At 36.7% G+C, this 26378-nt stretch overlaps 1 protein-coding gene across 1 annotated transcript in view; it reads left to right on the top strand.

The window, feature by feature from the left end:
* The window catches only part of LOC122080619 (brefeldin A-inhibited guanine nucleotide-exchange protein 5), a 58614-nt gene that overhangs the window by 11798 nt on the left and 20438 nt on the right, over positions 1-26378 (top strand). Inside the window, exons 5-25 of the mRNA XM_042647416.1 lie at positions 705-826; positions 916-974; positions 5950-6007; positions 6087-6171; positions 6313-6546; positions 6690-6748; positions 6853-6922; positions 7030-7098; positions 9059-9181; positions 9270-9323; positions 9411-9499; positions 11524-11620; positions 11732-11830; positions 11937-12137; positions 12409-12519; positions 12591-12775; positions 16175-16801; positions 16939-17356; positions 17951-18190; positions 18305-18428; positions 18553-18701. Coding sequence (XP_042503350.1) covers positions 705-826; positions 916-974; positions 5950-6007; positions 6087-6171; positions 6313-6546; positions 6690-6748; positions 6853-6922; positions 7030-7098; positions 9059-9181; positions 9270-9323; positions 9411-9499; positions 11524-11620; positions 11732-11830; positions 11937-12137; positions 12409-12519; positions 12591-12775; positions 16175-16801; positions 16939-17356; positions 17951-18190; positions 18305-18428; positions 18553-18701 — 3273 coding nt within the window. The remainder of the gene's footprint in view (positions 1-704; positions 827-915; positions 975-5949; positions 6008-6086; positions 6172-6312; positions 6547-6689; positions 6749-6852; positions 6923-7029; positions 7099-9058; positions 9182-9269; positions 9324-9410; positions 9500-11523; positions 11621-11731; positions 11831-11936; positions 12138-12408; positions 12520-12590; positions 12776-16174; positions 16802-16938; positions 17357-17950; positions 18191-18304; positions 18429-18552; positions 18702-26378) is intronic.

The following is a 26378-nucleotide window of genomic DNA, read 5'->3' on the forward strand; positions in this document are numbered from 1 at the left end:
TTTTTTTTTTTTTTTTTATGTCTATAAATTTGTTTTCATTCAGGGTGATTTTAGCAGTATTCTAGGGTGATTTTAACAGCATTCACGGACTCCAAATAAAGTTTGACCAGAATATAACTTTGTCACTACAACTGAGATTTAAATAATCTTGTATTTGTTGGAAAGCTTTGATGCTCCAAAAATCAATATGCAGACGAAAAAAGAAGAAGGGTCTGAAAGAGACCATTGAGGCAGTGTTGAATTTAATGGAATTTCCCAAAATTGTTGCATTTGTTATTTATTTTCTCGACTATCCAACAATCCACTGTTGGACTCCGATTTCACCGAGTTCTCCCTTCTATTGAGACCGGAACAGCTCCACAATTGAATCAAGTTAAAAATGTGTCCTGTTCCAGCCTAGACTGTCAAATATGTCGGCTGAATTTAATTTTTTATATTTATAAATATTTATGATTTTTTTTCCTAGTTTTTGGAATACATTCATGAAACCTCTTTGTGCACACTACATGATCCTGACTAAATAATAATGCCATATGTTTGGGAATTCATTGCATTTATGAGATCCTTGTGTTGAGCATGAGCTACGTGACACACACTTCCTGTATTTCATTTTTCTTATTCATAAAATTTCTTTGACTCTTAGGAAATAAATACATGAAACCTTTTACTGTCAGTTGCTAAAGTAATTTTCCGAAAAACTGCAGAAACTCATTGCATATGATCATCTAGAAGGCGATCCTGGTCTAGATGGCGGTAAAAATGCTTCCCTATTTACAGACATTCTCAACATGGTTTGTGGTTGTGTTGATAATTCATCATCCGACAGGTATTTTCTTAAATGTTATTCATTTTTATCTGATATGTCTGGCTTATTCGCACTTGTAATTGGTTGCAAAATGCATTTGTAATTTGCAGTACCATTCTACAAGTATTAAAGGTGCTTCTCACTGCTGTAGCATCGGCCAAATTCAGAGGTACACCCAACTGATGAATGAGTGTTATAGGCTGTTGTATGTTAACTCTGTGTTTTATTTTGTTTTTCTTTGGTTTATATATTTGTTATTTACATGAGTTGAGTCATTGTTAGTTTGCCGGAGGTTCATACTTGCCATTTTTCTCTAAACACATTCATCAGTGTCACTGTGTTGTTCCTATTTTCTTATAAATTTGAAGGGAAAAATTTATTTGATGCCCGCAAGAATCAGTCCTATATGGATCATAATGTTGACCTATGAACAACAAATGTACAGTTCAAAAACTTGTTTTGGTAGGCCATTTTGGGTAGACCAAAATTACTGACATGCACCGAAATTTGGGGAATTTCGCTGAAACAATGTCTTTTTTGTCTGCAACGGAGACATGGCAGAAATTATCAAAATTTTGCCGATTCCTTGGTTTGTCTTCGTCTTGGCCTCAGTCGAAATCACCAAAGTTTCTGAAATTTCGGCGAGTTTTTGAACTATGATACAATGTCAGCACTAGATATGTATGTTGAAATGGTTCTGCATTCTGGGGCTGTAAAAAGCTATGTGGGCTCTGAATCTGATGGTAAGATCCTTTTTTTGTGTGGAGCTCAGTGTGATGTTTCCTTGTATACATCCAAAGACCTCCTGTACTGGTACCAACGCTCATTCGCTCAACCTTTTTTGAATTTCAACTAGACCAGTTTGCCGTCCATCCATTTGTATTTATTTGGTTGTCTGTATCAAAATGGAAATGGAGTGAGAGGTCTTTTAACTGTTATCACTCTATTGACCCACCTAGATGAACTAAAATGTTGGTCTACCTATTGGATTGTGTTCTAGAAACCAACGGTTGAAATTTCACATTTCAGACCCATTTTGCCCAGGGCTGAAACCGAAATATCAGCAAAATGGGGGCAGAATTTGGTCCATTTCGGGGCCTAAACAGTGGGGTTTTGCCTTGGAACTTCAAGGATTGTCTATTTAAGCATGATTACACAACAACAAAGCCTTGGTCGGCTATGTGGATCTATCATTACACATTTTTGAATAATTAGATTGAAAAAACAAACACCTGAAGTGGTAGGTTGGCTTAGAACTGTATGTTTTTAGTGTTTTTAGTGTATAGCCATTTTTCCTTTCTTTTTATCACGTGTTCTTGTATGGTTATAGTGTATAGACGATTTTCCTTTCGTTTTATAACGTATTCTACGCATAGTTTAGGTATAGAACACACAACATTGAATCAAAATAGTTGAAATGAGCTTTATTAATGAAGAACCATAAAATCAGAAGGCATTTCACATTTACCAAAGTGTGAAACTATTTAATGGTACAAATCAACAGTACATTGTTCTAGTAATCCTGGCTGGCTCCTTACCCTTGCTCTTCGCTGCCTGTGGATGGGATGTTGAGCCACTAGGGGTTTGGCTATGACCCTGAAATTGTGGTGGAGAAGATTGAGTGCTTCTCTATTTCTCCCTTTTTCATTCTTGCCATCTCACATTATTCTCACTTCATGTCGTGATGCTCAAATTGCACGGGCCAAGTCTGGATCCTCATCTCTCCCTTCCATTTCTGATCCTTCATAGTCCCCAAAATCATCCATCAAACATTTTGTGAACCTTTCCTCATCTTCCTTTCCCTTGCTTTTCTCTTCAGTTGCCTTTGGATGTTTTTTCCCTGCTCAATTTTATGGAGCAATTTGCATACTTGAACACATTTGAATACTCTCCTGCCATGTGTTGTTTCTGCCTTGTCACCCCACCTCCAAAATGTGCAGTATCACAGAACTACAGAAGTTGCATCTTCTGTGTAACCTGTTGTCCCCTATTGTCTGACAATTGTTCCAACCAATTTCGGTCTCTTGTCGCAGCATCTTCTTGAATGCCAGACTTTTACCATTTCCATAAATGATGCATTTGATCATAAGGTATTTGAAAGTCCACATGTAATTTTCAAACAAAATTAGAGTACTAGACACATTTGCATTGATGTATCCATAAATTTTTTTTTTTTTAAATTCTCAAAATTAGAGTAAAAATTAAGAAAATGCAGAAAAATGAGAAAAATGCAGCAATTTGTACTTAATGTATAGCAATGTTTCCATAATGTGTTTCATTGTCCACATGTAATTTTCAAACCAAATGCAGAATTTTTTCAAAAAGTTCATAATTTTTATTTTCCATAATATAGGAAAAATATACAAGTATAGGAAAAGTCGGAACAGTACAGAAATCAAAGTCCAGATTGTATTTCATACATTAGTAACATTGCATGTAATTTTCAAACAACAGTGGACCCATTTTCATTGGTGTGTACTTAATTTTTTAAAATTTATATGTCCCAAAAATAGGCAAAAAATAAGGAAATTACTGCAATGCTATACATGGCCATAGCCCATAGATCTCATCTCTGTCAGTCATCTGCAGTTTTTAAAACTCATTTATCACTCTTTTTTTTGCAAGAAAATTTAAAGTTTTCCCATTTGGATGTTGTTTTGGTTCTTGTGGAAAAATCACAAATCAATGCTTGATTTATGCAAATACTCAAGTTTGATGCTATGAATCACTTAGTTTTTCTGTAATATACTGGGTTAAAATTGTTTTTGATGTAGGAATGGAATCTCCAACTCAAATCAAAGCTAAAAGTTGGGATTGAGAGGTTTTAGAGAGGATCAGTATCTTCTCTATTTGCAGTTCTCTGTTTCTGGTTTCTGCAGCTTTTTTAGTATAAGTATTGAATAGTGTTGACTTGTATTGATTAGTATCACGGTAGTTTTTCCTAGTGATACTTAAAATGCTGGTCAGGAGTACCTTAAATCTTTGCTGTTAGCCTTCTACATAGTTTCAATGCAGAGAATACACTGTTCCCAGGGGTGGAAGGTTGGCTTTGTTTTTGTAGAGTTAGGAAGATTACTTTACCTTTCAGTTTCAATCAGGAAATACCTTGGATAGTAGATGTACACAATCCATAGACATCCTTATGGTACACATTACTTATCCATAGGATATCGGGTGGAAAAGAAGTTGGAGAACATAATTATGTGTCCTCCATTTGAACTTGAATAGAAGGGTATAACATTATGCTTAGCAGGCTTTGTAGAGTTTGTTTTACTTGTTTTCTGTAGATATTCATTTTGAAACACCACAGTACATAAGGAGAATTAATTAATCTATTGAATCAGTTTCCAGGATCTTTGGATTACAAATATAATGAATTTCAGGATCTTTGGGTTATCAAGTATAATGAACTTTTCTTTTGTTCTTGTATATTCTATATAATTGCTCAATTTAGTGGCTATTAGCTTTATGCTCTCTTGTAGTCTTGTGGCATAAACGTCTTTCTGAATCCTCATTCTGTATCTGCGTAATAACAACTGCATGTTTCAGCCACAGAATCCATATTTTACATCTGTCTGAATTCATATTTTGATTTTGATGGGTAATGGAATAAAAACTTTCATGACCTCAGTTGGAATTGACTGAAGTCCGATAAAAGTTACATTTATTTCTACTATGGAATTCAAATCAGAGTCATTCCATCCCTACCTGCGATACAGTTACCATGCTTACCAGCTCTTACCATTTCCGCCTATAGATATAAGTCAAGAGCTGATCTCCAAGGCAACTGATTCTGGAAATAAGGAACAAGGAGTCAAGAGGAGAGGTGTAGCCGATGAGCAACAGGATGAGTAAGCTAACATAACTGCAGGGGATGATGAACACAACTATCTGATGATGCATCTCAGCTGCTTCATTCTATGGTTGCCAGACTGGTGTTGACCATAGTTGTCAAGGCACCTAGGCATTGGAGGGTTGCCTAAGCACTTAGGCGACAAGGCGCCCTAGTATTTTTATTTTTTAAATGTATCCATTGTATCTAGTATGGCGATAATATAATTATTCTTACAGCATTACAGCAACAAAGATACTGATTGAATCTATCCACTAATTTGCCATTGTATCTAACGACATCATTTTCAGCGTTGCACAATGACATTATGTTAGAAGCAACATTATTTATTTGGGGGGGGGGGGAACGTTAGTAAACTAGAGAAGGAGAACAAAAGTAGGGAACTACTGAAGTTCAATTTCTCTCTTAATTATTTAATTAATTTTGGGTTCTAAATGTTCCCATGCTTCTCACCTATACACAAACTTGTACACAAGTGAATAAAAGTGTTAGGAAAAAAGTTATTTAGGGGAAAAAAACAAAAACATAAGGGAAACAATTGACCTCTTAAGGACCTAGGTGTCCCAAGGCTCCTGCCTTGTTAAGTTAGAAAAGGTGGGCGACCTCCCAGCCCTTGGAAACCCCCTAGATGCCAAGGTGGCGGTGCCAGGACAACTATGGTATTGACAAACATGTGGTGCTTAAAATTGGCCATGTGGCAGGTTTATTGGGGGCCCAAATTGCACTGAGATTGTCCCCATCCTCTGCTACTCAACAGTCGAATTTTTGCCTAAATAGACTTTGACACTTGTTAATATAAATTGGAGAAATGTGGTTAAGAACCACTCATCTTTGAACAGTTTTATGACATGGAGAAATGTGCTTAAGAAATTAGAATCTCTGATCCTTTGAATTGTTTTGGACCATGAAACTACAAGTGAAATGTTGCAACGGCCATGTGATTGAATTAGTGTCTGAAATATGGCATCTGATAGAATTAGTGTCCAAAATATGGCACCTGATCCTGATTTATTACGTTGTGTCCTCTTGCCTCTCAATTGTTGTGAATTTCCTAGTTGGATTGGAACACATTGCTGAAATGAGGTCTGGAGGAAAATTCTGGTGACCTGCTTAAATTTGCCCCTTTTTGGTCATAAATAGATCAGGTTGCAAAGTTATAATTGAAATTTTTGATTTTTCAGCAGCTTTTGTACATATGTATGCTATGAACACATGCTTGTGTGTGTGTGTGTGTGTTTTCTCATTTGAAGTTTTGAACTGAAGAACTAAACTTTCACTTCTTCACATGCAGTGCATGGGGAATCTTTGTTGGGAGTTATCAGAATTTGCTATAACATTGCTCTTAATAGGTACCTGTTTCTTTGTACCGCATTTATAATTTGATTCAGACTTGGAATGCAAACTTCTGATATGTAATTGGATGTTTAGCAAAAGTCCAATAAATCAGGCAACATCAAAGGCTATGTTGACTCAGATGATCAGCATCATATTCAGGCGAATGGAATCTGACCAGGTTTGGCACCGTTGTCCTCCATTTCTAGATTTTCTTTTACTTGCTGAGCAAAGAGGTGTTTCATTGATATAATTGTTGGTTTTATTTGACTGATATGCAAAGAGATTGAGATCTTATTTAATCACATTTATTTTCTTCTAGAATATAAGTAATTCACAGTGTATTTCGGGTTATACTTCATCATCTGGTGCTGCTCCACATTCAGCAACCACATCGGCAGTTTGTTCAAACTCAAAAGATAGCGAGACTTCGCAGAATGATGAAGATGATAAAGTAACCACTCTTGGAGATGCACTTTCTATGAACCGGGACAAAGATGCGTCTGTTGCATCGGTTGAGGAGCTGCAGAGTCTTGCAGGCGGTGCTGATATCAAGGTTCATGCATTTTCGTATCCCTTCTAGATATGAATGTGTGCGTTCTTTTTTCTTTCTTTTAGTTAGTTACCAGATTGCTCTGTGTGGCTGCTACTGGTTAATGCAAGGTTTCTTATGTTACAAAATTTGGATATTTTAATCAGGGTTTAGAGGCTGTTCTTGACAAGGCTGTGCATCTTGAAGATGGGAGAAAGATAGCAAGGTGTGGAGACAATATATTTTATGTTACAGATGTTTCTTGGATGAAGTTACCATTGGCATGCTTTGGATCCTTAGGTCTTTGACTTCTTTTTATTTGGTTTTTAGGGGGATAGATCTTGAGAGCATGAGTATAGGGCAACGTGATGCTTTGCTGGTATTTCGCACGCTTTGCAAGGTCGAAGATCTTAATACGTTGAAGTTTCCCTGCTTTAAAATTTCTGGGCCTCAAGGATTCCTTTAATATGTTGTATATTCCTGTTTTTTGGATGAACTCTTTCACAGATGGGTATGAAAGAAGATAATGACGAGGTTACCAATAAGACAAGATTGTTATCTCATGAGCTTCTGCAGGTTCTAAGCCATCACTCTGATATTTTGTGCATGTGCTTTATTGTTCAATATTTTTGGATGTTTAAGACTTAAGAGCATGCGTGGTGTTAAAAATGTTGATGTATGCATCTCTTTTTATATTTTTCGAGGAAGGGGGATCTTTAGGGCGTTTGCAGTTTGCACTGAGGGCATCTGACCTCCCTAATGAAGTTCATTTCAATAGGGAGGCCAGGATCATTTGGTGATGTGGTAGATAACCTATCAATGCAGAGTGGTCAGCCATGAACTTGTCATTGGCGCAGTATTACTTATTTTATTGTATGTGTTACTGTTACTTTTCTTTTATCCTTGTGTGCGTGTGCTTTTAATTCTGAGATAGCTTTAGCCTTGATCCATTTCTGTCATTCCATTTTCGTATTCTTTTTTAAAAGAAAATGCTTAGGAGATTAAAGAATTATATCTGGGTTTCATTCTGGAGGTTAGTGTTGGTTCGCAGTCATTTTATTAGTCATGTTTTTTTAAAAGAAAACGTTTAGGAGATTAAAGAATGAACACTTGTCTTTGTTATATTTGGGTTTTATGGAAGAGGTTAGCATATATTGAAAACAAACAATATGTTCTTTGAACTTTACAATATTTTACATCTAAAGAGCCCAAGTCATGTGGCATAATCGGACACAAGAAATGGAAACAACTTACATGGATCCGTACAAAGCCAAAAAGAAAAGTAAAAGGAAAGTAAAAGGAGAGGGACACAACAACAACTCAGAAAATTCCAACCTAAATGGGGTCATCTACATGGATCCTAGCTCTATAGTCAGCTCTATTCGAGGTCATACCTGGGACAAGTCCTAACCTGTGCATGTCTTTCTTCACCACTTCTTCTATGGTTATTTTAGGCCTGCCTCTAGCTCTTTTAGATCCTTCAATTTGAATCAGATCACTGCTTCATCAACTGTCCTGGTTTGACTGAAGCTACACCTCATATATTCTGTTTTTGTTCTGCTTATCTTAACAATCTATTGATTCCAAATTTGTTCTCCATAACTCCTACTTTGCATTAATCCCTTCCATTCTCTCATCCATCAAAATAATATCATCAACAAATAACATAAACCAATGGACCTCGTCTTGAATGTGCCTAGTTAATTCATCCGTGATGAGCGCAAAGAAATAAGGGCTTAAAGTGAATCCTTAATGCAACCCAATAGTAATTGGGAAATCACTATTTTGGCCGTCAGCAGTTCTAACACTTGTCAATACGTCCGAATATATGTCCTCAATAATATTCACATAGATACTTTAGTCCCTACTCTTCTCTAGGACCTGCCATATGAGTTCTCTAGGGACTTTGTCATTGGATTTTTCAAGGCCTATAAAGACCATGTGAAGGTTCTTTTTGTATGCTCTAAATATCTCCATGAGCCTCTTTAGAAGGTATATAACATCTGTCGTAGATCGCCCTGGCATAAAACCAAATTGATTCTTTGAGATATTATCTTCTCTTCTTAGCGGGTTTCAATAACCTTTTCCCTACTTTTTAATCAAAAGACTATGGTGCCTCGTCATACAAGATCTGAATTATTCCTAATCAGAATTAATTCCAGCTATATGATATAAATCATGAATTTCTCCTGTAATAGTTTGGCATACTTGCAGTTCAAGGAGAAATGTAAATGTTATTCATGGTTTGGGTCAAATTTACAGTCTTAGTGACTATATGCCTATTGACTATTGCATGTACTTTGTTATGTCTTTCTTTTTTTTTTTTGGTGAAATACATCGTATGTCTTTCTGACTGATAGAATTATTATACCATCAAAGAATACCGTAGACATTTTGTGGTAGAGCTTCCACCAATTGGCCTGAGATTTCAAGCACTTCTGCCATTTGGCTTATAAGGGCTTTGTTCTTGCTGGTTTTGTTCTTGTGCTAACTTCTTATAAATACACTATACATGGTTAATTCCATTTTATTGCAGGGTTTATTGGAAGGGGTTAGCAATTCTTTTACCAAGAACTTCCATTTTATTGACTCAGTCAAAGCATATCTTTCATATGCTCTGTTGCGGGCAGCAGTTTCTCAGTCCCCTGTCATATTTCAGGTTACTTGTGTGCTTCTAATTGTATTTCTTGCCTTAATCTACTTCTGAGGAATTTCTCTTTTCATGGTTATGATTTCCTTTTCTGCAGTATGCAACTGGAATCTTTACCGTGCTTTTGCTGCGATTTAGGGAAAGTCTAAAAGTATGTTTACCATAATCTCTTTCATTTTCTTTAAAAATATTTTGTGTGTTGTCTGTTGATGCTTCAGTTTTAACAATCCTTTTTCAGGGTGAAATTGGTGTTTTCTTCCCCTTGATAGTTCTTCGTTCCTTGGATGGCTCGGATTGTCCCCTCAACCAAAGAGCAAGTGTTCTCCGGTACAACTTTCTTTTCTAATTGATTTATATGCAAGACTGGTGTTTTCCCCTAACTAGTTACTCATTCAATGAATCAGTAGATGTCTGACTTGTCAGATTTGCATGGTGGGTACTCTATGTTGTTAGTTCGTACCCTTTGGATGTGGTAAAAGGGGCGTTACCCAGTGCACGAGGATCTCATGGTTGGTTTGTTTCCTCTGAGCAAAAAATCTACAAACTGGACCTGGTTAGTGGTTCAGCTGTAGAGATCTGTAGCCAGGAGATGAGCACTGGTCAGTTCTGAATTTGTTTCCAAATCTTCTGCTCCAAGCTTCCTTCAACTGGATGGCCAAACCAGTTACATAGCCCCTTCTTATTTTCACATTATTTATTTCATCTACCAGTGGAAACATAAGCTCAGAACTTTTTTCACTTTTTATTTATTTGTCAAAGGTGGAAGGAGATGGTAGATTCTAGAAAGTGATCAGAACTTATTTCGCTGTCTGTAAATTGTAAATTTTGGAATATAAAATACCTCCTTAATGTTCATCATGGCAGCCGCCAAGCTTTGTGTTGAATAGATATTTCTTCTGAAATCCAGGACCGTCTATGTAGTTATTCAGGATGAGGTGCAATTTGGCAATTTCTTTCTCCGTTGGAATATTGAGGATATTGGGATTTGTTTTATTGCTTTTGGGGTTTTTGTGGTTAATAGGTCTTTTAGTATTTTTAGTTCTTAACGGAGAGGTTTTCTATTTTCTTTTTTCTTGGTACAAGGATAATTGCACCTACACAATATCCCTCTCAGCCCAAACCCCACCACATGAGGTGGGATCCCTGGTCCTTGCTATCAACAGCTGGAAGCCTTACCACCAAGCCAAGCGTAAGACTGCCCCTTTTAGTTGGACTTCTATTGAGTAGATTGTGACTTACAACCATAAATTAGAAAACCTTGGTGAGATAGGATTTTGTGGGGAAGAAACTTTACAGATCCATGTATCTTCACAAATTTTATCACTGCATTCTGTATGGATTCACCAATCCCCTTTAAAGTGGATTTTTTGTTGAGTTATCTTCTTCTTCTTCTACCTTCAACTTACTATTTTCTACTTACTGTTACAGCAGTTTCCTTCATGTCATAATTGGCTTATTCTATGATTGTTTCAGCCTCAAATCACTTCTACATTGTTTTCATAACCTGCTCCAATCAACCATAGCCTTCACCCATTCACCCTGCATAAAAACCTCGCTATTGAACTGTTTCCCTTTCTTTTTTCTAACCCTTCTTCACAGAAATTTCCAGACATTAGAACTCAATCAACTTTATTGGAAGTGAGATTCCATTAACCCTAACCTATCATATTTTCATCCATTTCTTATAATCCAGAACCATAGGGTTTTGGCCACTCCTAGACTCCTAGTGCTCTTATAATTCTTCTTTTTCTGCAGCTAGCATCTATTTTCCTTCATTTTCTGTCAGCCTTCTATTTAGGGTATCTTTTCACTAGTGGAAACATTGATCTCACTTTTTTTTTTGGCTTAGACATTCTGTTGAAACCTAATTTTACATTTTATATGCCCTACACATGACGAAGCGAGTAACCGAGTAGTAGGGTTTTCCCAAGCTGAAAAACCTAGAAAATAGCACATTCTTTTGAGGTGAGAAAACATAACTGCTGTAAAATCTGCTTGCAAGACAGAAAATAAGAGTTAATGATTACTGGAATTGACATCTGGAATCATATTCAAAACCTCCATCCGACCAGTTTCTCCCTCACATATCCTTTGTTTATTTTTTTTTCTTTTTCTAATAACTAGCTTATTTATTGATTGAAGAGTGAAGAATATCTCTATAATATTCTGTCAACCCGTGTCCCTATGACTATGGAGGGGCTTTCTCATTCTGCTGGAACATTAGTTCTGGAGAGAAGGGTATTGTGTGGGCACACATTTAAATCAACTAACCAATTCAAACTTTGTTGAATCAATATGTTTTTCCTAAATATGCCTTCCCATGTTTCCTTCGATCTACTTCTTGATTGCAGGATGCTTGAGAAAATTTGCAAGGATCCTCAAATGCTTGTTGACATATATGTTAACTATGATTGTGATCTTGAGGCACCAAACTTGTTTGAACGCATGGTATGGTCTAATGGATTTTTCAGTAGATTAGTAAAACTGTGCTGAATTTTCTGTGTGAAGCTTTTAAGTATGCTGCTAATGCATGTACATTTTCGCCCACCTATTATGAAGGTTACGGCTTTATCAAGAATAGCTCAAGGGAATCTAAATGCTGATCCAAACTCAGCTGCTTTATCCCAAACAGCATCAATCAAAGGTTCATCTCTTCAGGTAATTTAACTTCATGTCTGCAATAAAGTAATAGAAAGATATGGTTGATATGCAACTTATTTAGGCTTGCCATTTACTTTACCAATTAAATCTATTACTTTTGCAGTGCCTTGTTGGTGTCCTAAAGTCGCTTGTTGATTGGGAACGAACCCATAGGCAATCTGAAAAGCAGAATAAAAGCAGTCAATTGCTTGAAGAAGAGGTGTTAATTAGAGAATCTGTTGAGCCTAAGAGCAGTGATGATATTCCTAACAACTTTGAGAAGGCTAAGGCGCATAAGTCAACCATTGAAGCTGCTATCTCTGAGGTTATTGCTTAGTTTCTGACTTCCCAACTCTACAAGTTAGAAATATGTTAAATAAGTAAAATAACTTTGTTCATTTTCTTCTTTTTCTCTGTTGTTTGTAATTTGATATGGATTCTATTATTCTTTATCCCCTTAATGATGCTAAAGTATATTGACATCACGTTTGTTCTCTGTGTGTGTGTGTGTGTGTTTTTTTTCTTTTATATTAACTTTAACTCAAAGTTTTTAGGAAATATTGGAAGAGTTAAATATGAATTTATATCTTTTACAGTTCAACAGACAACCAGGAAAGGGAATAGAGTACTTGATATCAAATACATTAGTGGAGCATACACCTGCTTCAGTTGCCCAATTTCTTAAGAATACTCCGAATTTGGATAAGGTACGTGTCTAATAACAAGTTTGTCTTTCGTTTATCTTTTGAAGAGAGCTAATATTCTTCTGATTTTGTAGGCTATGTTAGGTGACTATTTAGGCCACCATGAAGAGTTTCCTCTTGCTGTCATGCATGCTTATGTTGACTCAATGAATTTTTTGGGAATGAAGTTTGATACTGCAATACGTGAATTCCTTAGAGGATTTCGGCTTCCAGGGGAAGCACAAAAGATAGATCGAATCATGGAAAAGTTTGCTGAGCGGTATGATTAAATGCACACAGATACTTTATGTAAATAGAGTATATGCATAGACATGGATATATATTATATAGACTGGAAACTATTGGCGAATAAATTCCTTTTATTGAGATTTCAACTCAACTCATCCTAAATCTTACTAATTGCGGTTGGCTACATGCATTTTATTTCGCCAATCAACTCTATTCAAAGCCATACTTTTTACTAGTTTAAACTATGCATCTTTCAATTTCATCTCATGATTCTTTCAAAATTTTCATCTAGTATACTCCTCCTTGAAACCATTTTGTAACCTAAGGTTCTAAAGAGAGGAAACGAGAGTTGAGAATTTGTAGTACGACTATCAAACCTAAATTGGGGGCTTGATACCAAGTTGAAATGTAAAGGTCGTGTAAGAACAAGGGAGCAAGACATAAGATGGAAGAGGAAGGTTGTGTGCATAGTTGGCACGGCGACAAGGCGAACCAAGGCGTTGGTGGGTTGCCCAAGCGTTTAGGCGACCGCCTTAAGGCGGACAAGGCGACAATGTGTTATTTTTCATGTTCTCTATTTTTTAACATTATTTAGTATGCTACATATACCTTGTATCATAAAAAATCAATATTAAGCCACATTAAGTCATCAAAAGTCAACATTAAACCTCATCAAATCATAAAAAAATCAACATTTATAGAATTGCTCTTGTTCTATAATAAGTTTTACTAGTCAACTGATTTTATTTTTACATGAGACGTTTTGCATTAAGTATAGCATAAAACCAGCTTTTCAACAAGTCAAAGATTACTTAAATTTGAGTTGTAATGACAAAGTTATGTTCTGGTCAAACTTATTTTAGGCTATGTTTGGAAGCCAAAAGAAGAAAAGAAAAGAAAAGAAAAAATTCAAAAAATTTTGAATTTGAGGAGAGAGATAGATGCATTAAAAATCATTGTGTTATCATTCCTCTTTATATTATTTTGTCTTTTGTACTATTTTATTTTCTTGGTAACTAAACATAGCTTTAAAGTGCTCGAATGTTGTTACAACCGCTTGAATGAAAATAATTTTATGGACATCAAAACAAAAGATTATTTTACTAGACTTTTGATTTTTAATAATGTTTTACCATGATAAGATTTATAAAATTTCATTATTGAGAAAAACCATAACATTTGAAAGTATCACTTTTACAACAAAAAATCTAGTTTTTGTTCTTGGAATGGGGGGTTGACTTTTTATCTTTTTGGAATTTGATTTTTAAACTATTTTTATTGGATTCAAATAGGGGGTAATTGCTTATTTATGAATAATTCTCAAATAAATGAATAACAATTACTTAAATGATATCTAGCATAAATAAGTGCCAAAGTATAAGGCGACATGCAGTGCAATAAGTCGGCAGTTGCCTAGGACCCAGGTAAACCGCCTGGATGCCAAGGCGGCGCCTGGGTGATAATGTAGGACTAGATTTGATAAACCAAACTAGTCCCAATACTATAGGAAATTATAAACCAAAGAACAAGCAAAATCCATCAAGTAACCCAACAGCAGTATACTAACAAATCTGGACAGCAGGTTCTAAAACCTTACAGTCGACCAACAGCTTCAAGAAAACCTCAACAGTAGAATATTAAACAGCATATGATAATTTCAAATTACTATTAGGTGAATCAGTCCATTCAGGAACAAGGGCAGCAACTAATTTCATCACAGATTAGGTAAAACCAGAATCAATTCCACAAAACAGCAACACAGTGAACTCAGAACTCAGAATTGCAGAAATCAGTTATCACCAGTTGTAGGACTAAATAGTAGCAGAACTGGGATATTAAATAGACAACAGATTTCTGCAAGGCAAAACAGAAACAGAATTCAGATCTGGACAGACTTAGCATTTGGCCAGAATTGAGAGAAACTTCATAACTCAAAATCCCCTAGTTTGATTGGTTCCAAATTAAGGTCGAGCCTCCCTCTTAATAAACCCAACAATCGATCAAAAGGGGAGGGCTATCGGCTGGTTGGATCTTCCAGAACAGAGTAGGGGCAGTAGGAAGAAATCTAGAGATTTCCAGAACCAGAATTCAATCACAGTTTCAGATTTCTTACCTGATTTGAAGAACCTTGCAATTAATTTTGAAAAGAAAGAAATAATAGTTGAAGAGACCTCTTGGACTTCATGCCGCAAAGAGTCAATTGGATCAAACACCAATTCCTTCAGCCTTGATCAAACACAAGACAACTCTTCATGAAGAAGACAATAGCAACAACCATTATTTTTTTATCAAAATCATTCTAGGCTTTTAGGAGCCTCCTCTTCTTTATTTACAATGTTAATGGGGGAAGGAATTACAAAATAGAAGGTTCCTAAAAAAGGAAACCAAATATTCTCCTAATGCGATAGTTACTAAAAACTGACATTAGAAACTAACTGAAATTAGAAACTAGTTGAAAAATGAAACTAACTACTAATGACTTGACTCAATTAACAATTTGACTTCTAAGGAACAAATATAACTCAAATTAAACCCAACTAAAAAGGAAACTAATGGAAAAAGGAAACTAACTAGTAATCCCGTACTCAATCTTAGAGACCCCCTTTTAGACCTATAAAAGTGGTCTATTACACTCAAAATACATGGGATCAAAGGCCCAACATGTATGGAACCCAACCCTAGGCTTATTCCTAATAAAACAAGCCTATTTTGGTAATTAATTTGCATCAGGCGATGCCTTGACAACTATGGTTGTGTGTGTGAGAATTGCCTCACCCGCACCTACATTGCTTCACTTATATGATAAGAGGAATTACATCACCTTCCTAAGGGTGGTAAAAGGTAAAAAGGGAAAAATACATTATATGACAACAAGATAATAAACAAGTTCCCAAAGTACCCCTATTACATAAACTCCTAACAGTTTCTTCACTGCTTCAACATTCAACTCCTTTCAAGTCTCTGGCATTATATATCATTATTAATCCCTAGGCTGCAAATTTGGTTATTCTTACAATGTGGTATCTTTTTTTCATTTTTAACCTTGGAGTATTTTGGAGCTGCAATTCAGCAAGCTCTTATAACGAGAATCTATGAATAATGCATTATATACCATAATTTACATTTTGTAACATTATTAGGAAAATAAGCATCCTTTATGGGGTTTGGAAATCATTACTTGATTGGCTCCTGTGGTTAATTTTACGGTCTAACTACCCGTGTATACTAATCATTGTAGTACTCAGACATTCTTTCTGGTGGTTGTGATAATGATACACAAAGAATATCCATGGTAGAATTTGTAGTTTGTTCTCATCCCTGCATGTGTACCACACATCTTGATATTCAATAAGTTGCCATTAATTTCCACGTATATGACACTAAGCTCTAAGACAACTGGTTACCCTTGTATCTGTTGGACTACTTGCAGATATTGTGCTGATAATCCAGGACTCTTCAAGAATGCAGATACTGCATATGTTCTTGCATATGCTGTTATAATGTTGAATACGGATGCCCACAATCCGATGGTGTGGCCTAAAATGTCAAAGTCTGACTTCATACGCGTGAACACTGTGAGTGATGCGGAAGAGTGTGCCCCGATTGGGCTTCTTGAGGAGATCTATGATTCTATCGTTAAGGAGGAGATAAAAATGAAAAATGATGTGACTTTTGCCAGTAAAAACAGCAGGCAAAGGCCAGAAACAGAAGAAAGAGGTCGACTTGTGAGTGTGCTTAATTTGGCCCTCCCCAGAAGAAAGTCAGCTACAGATACAAAATCAGAAAGTGAAGATATTATCAAGCAAACACAAGCTTTAATCAGAAATCAAGGTGTAAAGAGGGGAGTTTTCTATACAGCACAGAATATTGAACTTGTGAGACCAATGGTTGAATCTGTGGGGTGGCCATTGCTTGCTACATTTTCCGTTACTATGGAGGAAGCAGACAACAAACCGAGGGTCATTCTCTGTATGGAGGGATTCAGAGCTGGCATACACATTGCTCGTGTCCTGGGAATGGATACGATGCGCTATGCTTTTCTGACATCTCTAGTTAGGTAAGACTTCAATTTAGTTCTTTACCTGCTATTGTTCCAATTATGTTCTTTAGATATTGGTCAAGAGTCATTGTATTTATGGAAGTTTGATGTTTAAAATCATTATCTTGAACACCATGGTTTTGAATTATGTCCAGATTTACTTTTCTGCACGCTCCAAAGGAAATGCGTAGTAAGAATGTGGAGGCACTGCGGACTCTATTAGCTCTGTGTGACTCAGAGACAGACTCCCTTCAAGACACCTGGAATGCTGTCTTGGAATGTGTTTCTCGGCTAGAATTTATTACTTCAACTCCATCAATTGCTGCGACTGTCATGTATGGTTCAAATCAGATTTCCAGGGATTCTGTTCTTCAATCACTCCGTGAGTTGGCTGGGAAACCAGCCGAACAAATATTCGTGAGCAGTGTGAAACTTCCCAGTGATTCAATTGTGGAGTTTTTCACAGCTCTTTGTGGTGTGTCTGCTGAAGAACTGAAACAAACGCCTGCTCGCATTTTTAGCTTGCAAAAGCTTGTTGAGATCAGTTATTATAATATGGCTCGGATACGGATGGTAAGTTGGCAAATCCACTGTCAACTGAAATTTATCCATTTTTCTTTTAAACCAGGAACTTATCTGGGTACCCTTCGCCGGACCCTAAAATTTTATTGATAGAAAGATGAAGAAACTACAATGAAGGGGGTGGGCATAACCCGCCTTACCCTGAACCCAGCATATGAAGATTTTACTAAACAATATTAGAAAATAAAAGCCAAAACCCAACCTAGATACAAAACCAAAGGAATGATGGCTTCATAACCAGACACAAAACAATCTATTTTGTTCTAATACATGGAATTCGAGAATTATCATCCTTGATCGCAATCTTGATTGACTCTGTACTCTGTGAGACATGAATTTGAGTGACTATTAACAGCAAAATTAGAACATATATCAGTGACACTATTAGCTTCCCTCATTGACTGCCGAATAGAAACAGACGTCGAATGCAAGAGCTTAGACGAAGATTTCCACCAATACCATGATTTCCAATGAGCATGAAACATCACCAGCTGATGTTCGAGGACAAATGTCATTATATGTTGAATTCCTGTACTGTTGCATTGAATTTGTTGATTAGGTTTTGTTGCATCTCTTTTTTCTCAGGTCTGGGCTCGAATATGGTCTGTTCTGGCTAATCATTTTATTTCAGCGGGGAGCCACCATGATGAGAAAATTGCCATGTATGCCATTGACTCGCTAAGGCAGCTTGGTATTAAATATTTGGAGCGTGCTGAGCTTGCCAACTTCACGTTCCAGAATGATATTTTGAAGCCATTTGTTGTTCTTATGCGGAACAGTCGAAGTGAATCAATACGGGGTTTAATTGTTGACTGCATTGTTCAAGTATGCAAGAACTTGATCTCAATCATTGATTTAGTTTTGGCAATGACAAAATCCCCCCACCAGTGCAATTGTATGTTAGAATTTGTACTTGACTATTATCAATGCTCAATGCAGATGATAAGATCGAAGGTTGGAAGCATTAAATCTGGTTGGAAAAGTGTGTTTATGATCTTCACTGCTGCTGCTGATGATGAATTGGAATCAATTGTTGAAAGTGCATTTGAAAATGTTGAACAGGGTAGGTTCTTTTGATTCTTGTAGTTAACTATTATTATATGTTGTTCTAGATTGATTACTTTTCTAGTCTTTCTTCATGTGAGGGGGAAAAAACCAAGGTGTTTCTAACATCAACATTTTTCTAGTTATCTTGGAACATTTTGATCAGGTCGTTGGAGACTGCTTCATGGATTGTGTCAACTGCCTTATAGGATTTGCAAATAACAAAAGCTCTCATAGGATAAGTTTGAAGGCTATTGCTTTATTGCGTATATGTGAAGATCGTCTTGCAGAGGTTTGTTTTGCAATTTTTTATTGTGCTTGTCAAAATCATACTTTTGTGAAACCGAGGGAATACAAATTTTCCTCATTTTGCTTATTCATAATGTCTGATCTTATCTGCATCTTGTCCTTGTAATTCTTTCCTTAGGCTGAGTAATGGACTAAGATGAATTAGATTTATTGAATGAGAGCAGACTTGGAAGGGTTTGTAAAATATGGGCAAACAAGGATAAAGGAAGATGGGAGGGGTAATTATGGAAAGTGAGGGAATAAAGGAAAGAGGTAGACTATTGTGGGAAGAGGGGTGGTATTTCCTACCTTATGTAAGGACAAGAAGATGAGACAAAACTAATTATGGCTAGAAGACTAAATAGAACTAAGAGGGAAGAGGAGGGGTAATAACGGAAACTAAAGATAGAAGAAGAAAACTAAGAGGAGGGAATGTCTTCTTTCTTACAGAAGAACAAAGGAGGTGGTACATAATTGTTTTGATAGAGAGAACTCTCTCCTGTGGACACCAGGAGGTACATAATTGTTTTGATAGAGCTGCTCTCTCCTGTGGACACCTATCAGATTGAAACTTGAAGATTGATTAGCCAACCCCTAGGCCTCTTATGAACACCCAATAGTAAATCAAATAATCAACCACAAGATCAATAGTGATCTTCTGAAATCAATTCTGGTGGTAAACTTCATACCTGAATTGGGTTTTGTTTGGGATTTCAGGACAGGAAGGGTTTTACGGGAAGATATGCTAGAGCCTAGAGGTTTAGGTCACCTAGAGGAGGGAAACCATTATCCAATCCTCGAGCTGAAGAAATCAGGAATCAAGGGAGCTTAATTCCATTTTACTGTTTTGTAACCCATGCCACAGACAGAACCACAAGCAAGAAAAAGGGAAGAAGAAGAAGAAGAGAAAGGGATAAATAGAAGAAGGATATTGGGGTTGGGGCGGGGGGGAGAAGATCGCAATTTGCACATGGTGCTACACAAGCACCAAACTGAAACTCAATTTCTACTCAATCTTCAATCTATCTTCTCAATCGGTTACACCTCTATTTATAACCCAAAAATCGAAGACTCCTAATTACTTCCTAAAGTTAGACTAACAAAATAGAAACTACTTTATAGCTAAATTGGAAATTTCCTTGTCTAATAGCTAACCCAAAATAAAAATTTGTATATTTTTTCCCAAATAAAATAAATCCTAAATTTTCTATTGAACAAATACCCATCTTGGCTCCGGTTCCTGGTCGGAGCACTCGAACAAGTTTAGCCTGGTCCAAAGAATTGCTCTTGCATCACTTTAAGCATGAGATAAATGCAATGAGCTTCAGATGGAGTCCAAAATAGATGGATCCTCTTGCTTTTCATAGTCATTATACTCTCCTTTGCTTTTTTTGAAGTTACTCTCGTTATCCATCACTACTTGGACAACATTTTTTGGCCCTACCTACACCACTACTTCTTTCAACAACTTATATATATATATATTTATATTTATATACATTGCATCCTTCATTGCTTTGGATGCATCCACTAACTTTAGGAAGATAGTCTTACCATCACAATACACCATGAAGTTGATGGATTGTTTAGTGAGTCCAGTCCAACCATCACACATCACACTAACTCCATTGTTCCCCCCCATGTCGGCCTTAATCCGTTAATCAACACTTGTAGCTCCTCTTGTTGGGGCAAATATACATTAATTAATTCCCATAGAGTGGGCCCCTTCACTCTTGGGCCAACCCTTAGTGTAGTGTTAATCATAGCCTTGTAGTATGTCACCTGAGCAACATTAGTTGGGATGCTATTATAGAATAAGAGCTTGGACATTGCATCACCAAGTTTTGCTCTCCAACCACCCAAACTTGTTTTATAGTTCTTTGTCTAGTGTCTTGCTGCCTGTATATGAGAGGATCAAGCTGAAAAACCTTGATGGGATCATCATCTGGGGGTGGGGGTGCAGTTGCGCTCACACTCTGGGGTCTATCTATTGAAAGGAAAATCCCCTTGCTTCTCCTTCTGATGCGGAACCGTATTCCAAGGAATGAAATCGGATCGCTTAGGGCTCACTAAATAACCAAATAATTCACTTTTGATAAGACCAGGGGCAATATTGTAATTTGTGGTACAATTTAAATCCATTTTAGAGTGAAATAAGTGAATAGGGACTTAACAGGAATTAAATCTAAAGAGAAGGACCAATTCTGGAAATAAAGAAAGTAGTGGGGTTAAACTGAAATAACAATTGGAAGAGAAGGAGTATTCTGAAATTACCAAAGATAAAGGAAATATTAGAACACAAGTTTAAGAAAAGAAGGGGTTTGTTGTAAATATAATTAATTAGGGAACTTAAGAAAAAAAGGAGAAGGTCATCTTCTACCTTAGGTCACGTTAGGGAGCAAGAAAACCCAGCGGTAAGGAGAGGTTTTAGATTGATAGAGCTCCTTTAGCAAGTCTCGGTTTGGGCTGATCTTCCAAAGGAAGGCTAACAACCCTGTGGCCTCTTGATTCCGGCGGGTAGATACCTCAAACAGAAAACTTCAATGAGGTAAAACAAGTTTTGCATTTCTCCAGGCGGCAAGTAAGAACCAGATCTGATTCCAGGTAAGAAATCGCACCTGAAACGAGGATTTTTGGAGGTCGAGACTTATGTATTTGGGTCGCCCTAGAGTGATAAACCAACCCTATAAAGCCCAGATCAGATCAATGGAATTTCTTGGTTCAACAACTCTTCTCACAACCAGATGTCATCGCGGGACCAGAATCCTAACAGCCAGCTTTCTTCAAACCAGCAACTATAGCCCAGAATAGGGATTCAGCCAGCGAGAGAAATTAATAACAGGAGAGGGAAAATTAAAGAGGAAAGAAGAAGAAGACAAGAAAAGAACAGAAGAAGGAGATGGAGGTCACGGCAACCACTGTTAAGCCAAATATACATTCGATTTCCAAAAATCTAAAACTGAGTTCTTCTCCATGACAGAGCTATTTAAAGAAAAAAATAATGACATAATTTTGGAAGCTAATTAAAAATGGAAACTAAACCTAGTTAGCTACTAAAATAAAAATCAAATCTAAATAAAAGACTGTTAATCTAATCTCTAACCAATAAAGGAAGTAAATAAAAATCAAGTCAAAAGATAACAACTAATTCCATCGTCGAGCTGCATCACCTTCCTCCTCTCCCTTGTGGGCTGTGCATCTAATCCAATTGCATTAAAGCTTGAGACACTAATGTAGAACTAGAATCACAAGTGATCCTAATCCCAGGCAGGATCTGAAATTCTGGCTGAATAGAAAAAATGTCCTCCAATAGGCTTGGTTCTAGCTCTCAAACACTTTATCATAGCAAACAAATAAAAGGAAAATAAGAAAAGACAGAGAATTCGATGGAGGGTTGAGAAGGGGGAAGAACTAGTGAATAGGTATCTCACCCTCAGGTTTAGGCATCTCAACCAACTCCATCCCACAACACAATAGCATAAGCCATCTTTTTTTTTTTTTCAACTAATTAAATTCGTTTTCAGTATTGTAGCCTCTTATAAACTTATATAGAAGACTCAAAACTGACTTAAACACTAGAAATGAAAGGCCTAACCTAATCCTTAACTAATTGGGAAACCTAAATTGACTAAGAAACTAAAATAACAAAGGAAATAGACTAAAATCATGACTAACTAAATTAATGAATTAAATCCCGTTTTCTTACTTTCTACCCATATTTTAGGCCTATTAAAGTGGTCCATTACAGAAGAAACCTATGGGATCAAAGGCCTAACACATACATAACCTAACCCAAGGCTAATTTGCAATAAAATAAGCCCATTAAGTGACTTATCTGCGTCAATTCGTCCTCTCTTAGAAAAAATTCGTCCTCGAATTTTGTAGAGTGGGGGTGATTATAGCATAGTGCATGTCCCTCTTTAAGCCGTAGAAAAAATTAGGTAGCCCTTTGATAATAAGGATGTAGTCTAGAAAGTGAGGAGCTCGATCTTCAGATATTTCAGCGGAATGATGAATTCCACATGCTCAGTTTCAACAACCTCAAATGTATCCGTGGGATCATCCACATGAACGCCTTCAATCATTGTGTTCTTGACCTCCACAGTTTCAATCTCAAGCTCCTTAGAATCTTCCTCTTGTCTGTTCATAGTCATCACAGTTGTTGTAATGTCAAGTTCCTCAGTCTCAGTCTCATTGTCCTTTGTGGCAACTTTGTTGCTTTTGAATTCTTCCACATGAGTCTCGTTGATGGGAATATCAATGACTAGCTTTTCTTGGATAATAGGAATTGCTGAAATTTCTTCAACAGTAATCTCAACTTTTGACTCTAGTTCATTAGTTGGAGGTGTCCTCTTGTTGCTCCTTTGCAATTTGTTGCAACATAATGATCACGTGGTCAAACAATTCCTTCATGCTCTTGTCATCTATGAGTGGCTTTTGGGGTGTAGTTGGAGGGAACTTTGGTGGAGGGAAGTACATACTTCGTTCACGTTTAGATAGGTACATGCCTGCCAACTCATACTCCATCTCGTCCCAAGTTTTAGGTTTACACCTTTGAGCTTGAAGTTGCCTTTCACACTCTCCATTGTATTCGAACACAATCACTCATTTGGGAACAAGCATATTGATGTCGTGCCTCTATTAAGTTGTAGGAATCAAAGTAGATGTACAATTCTTTTACCCATTCAAGGAAGATGTATGAAGAAAGTTTCTCATGAAATTCACGTGGCTCCATCTTTGGTTTGGCTAGGCTCTGATACCAAATAATGTAGAATTAGAATCATAAGTGATCCTAATCCCAGGCAGGATCTGAAATTCTGGTTGAATAGAGAAGATTTCCTTCAATCGGCTTGGTTCTAGCTCTCAAACACTTTCTCACAGCAAACAAATAAAAAGAAAATAAGAAAAGAAAGAGAATTCGATGGAGGGTTGAGTCTATTTCCTTTGATATTTGAGTTTCCTAGTGAGTGGGCATCTCACCCTCAGGTTTAGGCATCTCACCCAACTCTCCATCCCACAACGCAACAACATAAGCCGTTTTTTTTTTCATTAATAAATTCGTTTTCAATATTGGAGCCCCTTATAAGCTTATATAGAAGACTTACAATTGACTCAAACACTAAAAAGGAAGGGCCTAACCTAATCCTTAACTAATTGGGAAACCTAAATTTACTAGGAAACTGAAATATCAAAGGAAATAGACTCAAAATCGGACTCTAACTAAACTAATGAATTAAATCCCGTTTTCTTATGTTCGACTCATATTTTGGGCTCATTAAAGTGGCCCATTACAAAGGAAACCTATAGGATTAAATGCCCAACACATACATAACCCAACCCAAGGCTTATTTGCAATAAAATAAGTTCATTAAGTGACTTATCTGCATCAGACACCTAATCCTTTCCCCATCTCTACATCCATAATGTTTCCATCTCATGTGAGAGTCGGCTCTCTGCCCTAGCTTGATGGTACTGTCTCCACCCTGCCTATGTCTCGGAACTAGCAGGGTTGTAAACACTATTGGTCATCAGAGAGTTGGTATTTTCTCAGCAGGCTCTCTGCCCTAGCTTGCTGGTACTTTCTCAAAATCAGCAGGGTTGCTTTTCTGCCTTCTAGTCTTCCTCCCTTCAAGTGTTTAGGCATGGGCTGCTGCACCTCATAAGAAGCTTGGCTACATTCGGCCACATCACTGTACCCACCAACCAAATGTGACTTCAATCTAGTGGCCCCTCCAGAAGTTGACACTTTCCTACAACCTACATCTTGACTTTTTTCTTGTCATTTCCAATTAGCTCTCTATGCATACATGCTATATCTCCACCTATCCTCAGCCATTGTGCAGCAATTTTAAACCTTTTTACGCTGTTACATAAAAAAATACATGCATTGTTAGATATTCAAATCATTTCAAAATCCAACTGCAATCATATAGCTATTCCCTATTTTTCCCCCTACTCTTGGATTTTTTATTACAACAATAACAACAACAACAACAACAAACTCAACCTTATTCCAACTCTTGTATTTTTTTTTTTAATTAAGAATAAAATCTATAATTTTCTTAGAAATAATAATACCATAATTAATAAAATATTATAATGGAATGATATAAGAATCATCATTTTCATGTCGAAGTATAGTAACAATGCTTTCATCAATTTTAAATAATTTTTAAACCACAACAGATTTCCCCCTATATTTTCAAAATTTTATGTAATTTCTGTAAAAAAATTATAAAATTTCGGAAATTAAAATAATTATTTCCTAACCACCAAAAAAAAAAAACCAACTTTGTGTGACCTTCGATCGGCTGCGGTCATAGTTGTCACGGCGTCAAATCGATCAAAGGCGGTGGAGGGGTGGCTAATCGATTTGGCGATGAATCATCCGTTATGGCGTTACCATGGTGGTCAAATCTCCCATGTGTCATTTTTTATTTTTTCTATTTTCTAAAGCTATTTAGTATGCTACTTTTTTATTTTCCTTATTTTCTAAAGTTATTTAGCATGCTACAAGTTTACAATATATACCCTGTAGCATATAAAACCAACATTAAACAACATCAAATAATCAAAAATCAATATAGCCCTATCAAAATTACCCTGCATTTAACAAAAAATCGACCGCCTAGTGAATCAGGCATGACCTGGCGTCCATGGCGACGCCTATCAGCCAATGGCGATCGCCATTTGTGAGTAACGTAAATCGTAGCACTGCCATGAACTTTTTCCGCCAGGACGCCAAATCGCCGCCTTGGCGACGCCATAACAACTATGGCTGCGGTGTCCAACATATGTAGAAATGAGTTCTAAACATTGATTATTAACTCTATTGGCTTTCATTTTTTTGCAGAAATTTTAAAAATAATTTGAAAACAGAATATGAGATCGGACTCTATCAAGTCATAGATCGTGCAACATTGTTTAACATTTAAAAACTTCATTCCAAACAACCACAACAACAACACAACTTAGCCTTATCCCAACTGAATGGGGTCGGCTACATGGATCCAAAGGTTAAAAAAAAAAAAAAAAAAAAAAACTTTTGGACATCCCACTCATGAATTGGCAACCCGGATCATATCCCTCCAAGTAGCTCTGTTCGATACCATACTTGGGTGAAGACTTAACTTTTGCATGTCTCTTCTTACTAACTCATCAATGGTCATTTTTGGCCTGCCCCTAGCCCTTTAGTTCCATCCATCTGCATCTGGTCACTCTCCTGTACTGGGGCATCCAAAGGCCTCCTTTGTACATACCCAAACCATCGTAACCGACATTCCCAACAACCACATACTCATAAAAAAAAAACTTTGAGTAAAATGTGTTAATCTTCAAGAGTTGTGCTGCAAATTTCCTCCAAATGTTGATGTTGATGTTGATGTTGATGTTGAGTAACAAATCCACTTGTTCTAAGCTCCTTTAGATATGATTTGGACAAAAGATGCAGCAAAAATCCAATTTGGGGGAGTACCCTCTGGCCTCCACAATTGAGTGAGAGAAGTCAAGTTTTACCGGGACTTGGTTGAAATTTCGACCCAATTTTGTCGACTTGTGCTATTTATATTAAGTGGCATGCTATTTTGATCGAGAAAAGACGATTCGAAGTATTGAGATTTCGGTCCGAAACCTAAATTTTGGTTGAGATTTTGAATTTTTTCCATATTGTAAGTGGGTTTGA

The sequence above is a fragment of the Macadamia integrifolia genome, chromosome 1, assembly GCF_013358625.1.
Source record: "Macadamia integrifolia cultivar HAES 741 chromosome 1, SCU_Mint_v3, whole genome shotgun sequence".
Classification (NCBI taxonomy): domain Eukaryota; kingdom Viridiplantae; phylum Streptophyta; class Magnoliopsida; order Proteales; family Proteaceae; genus Macadamia; species Macadamia integrifolia.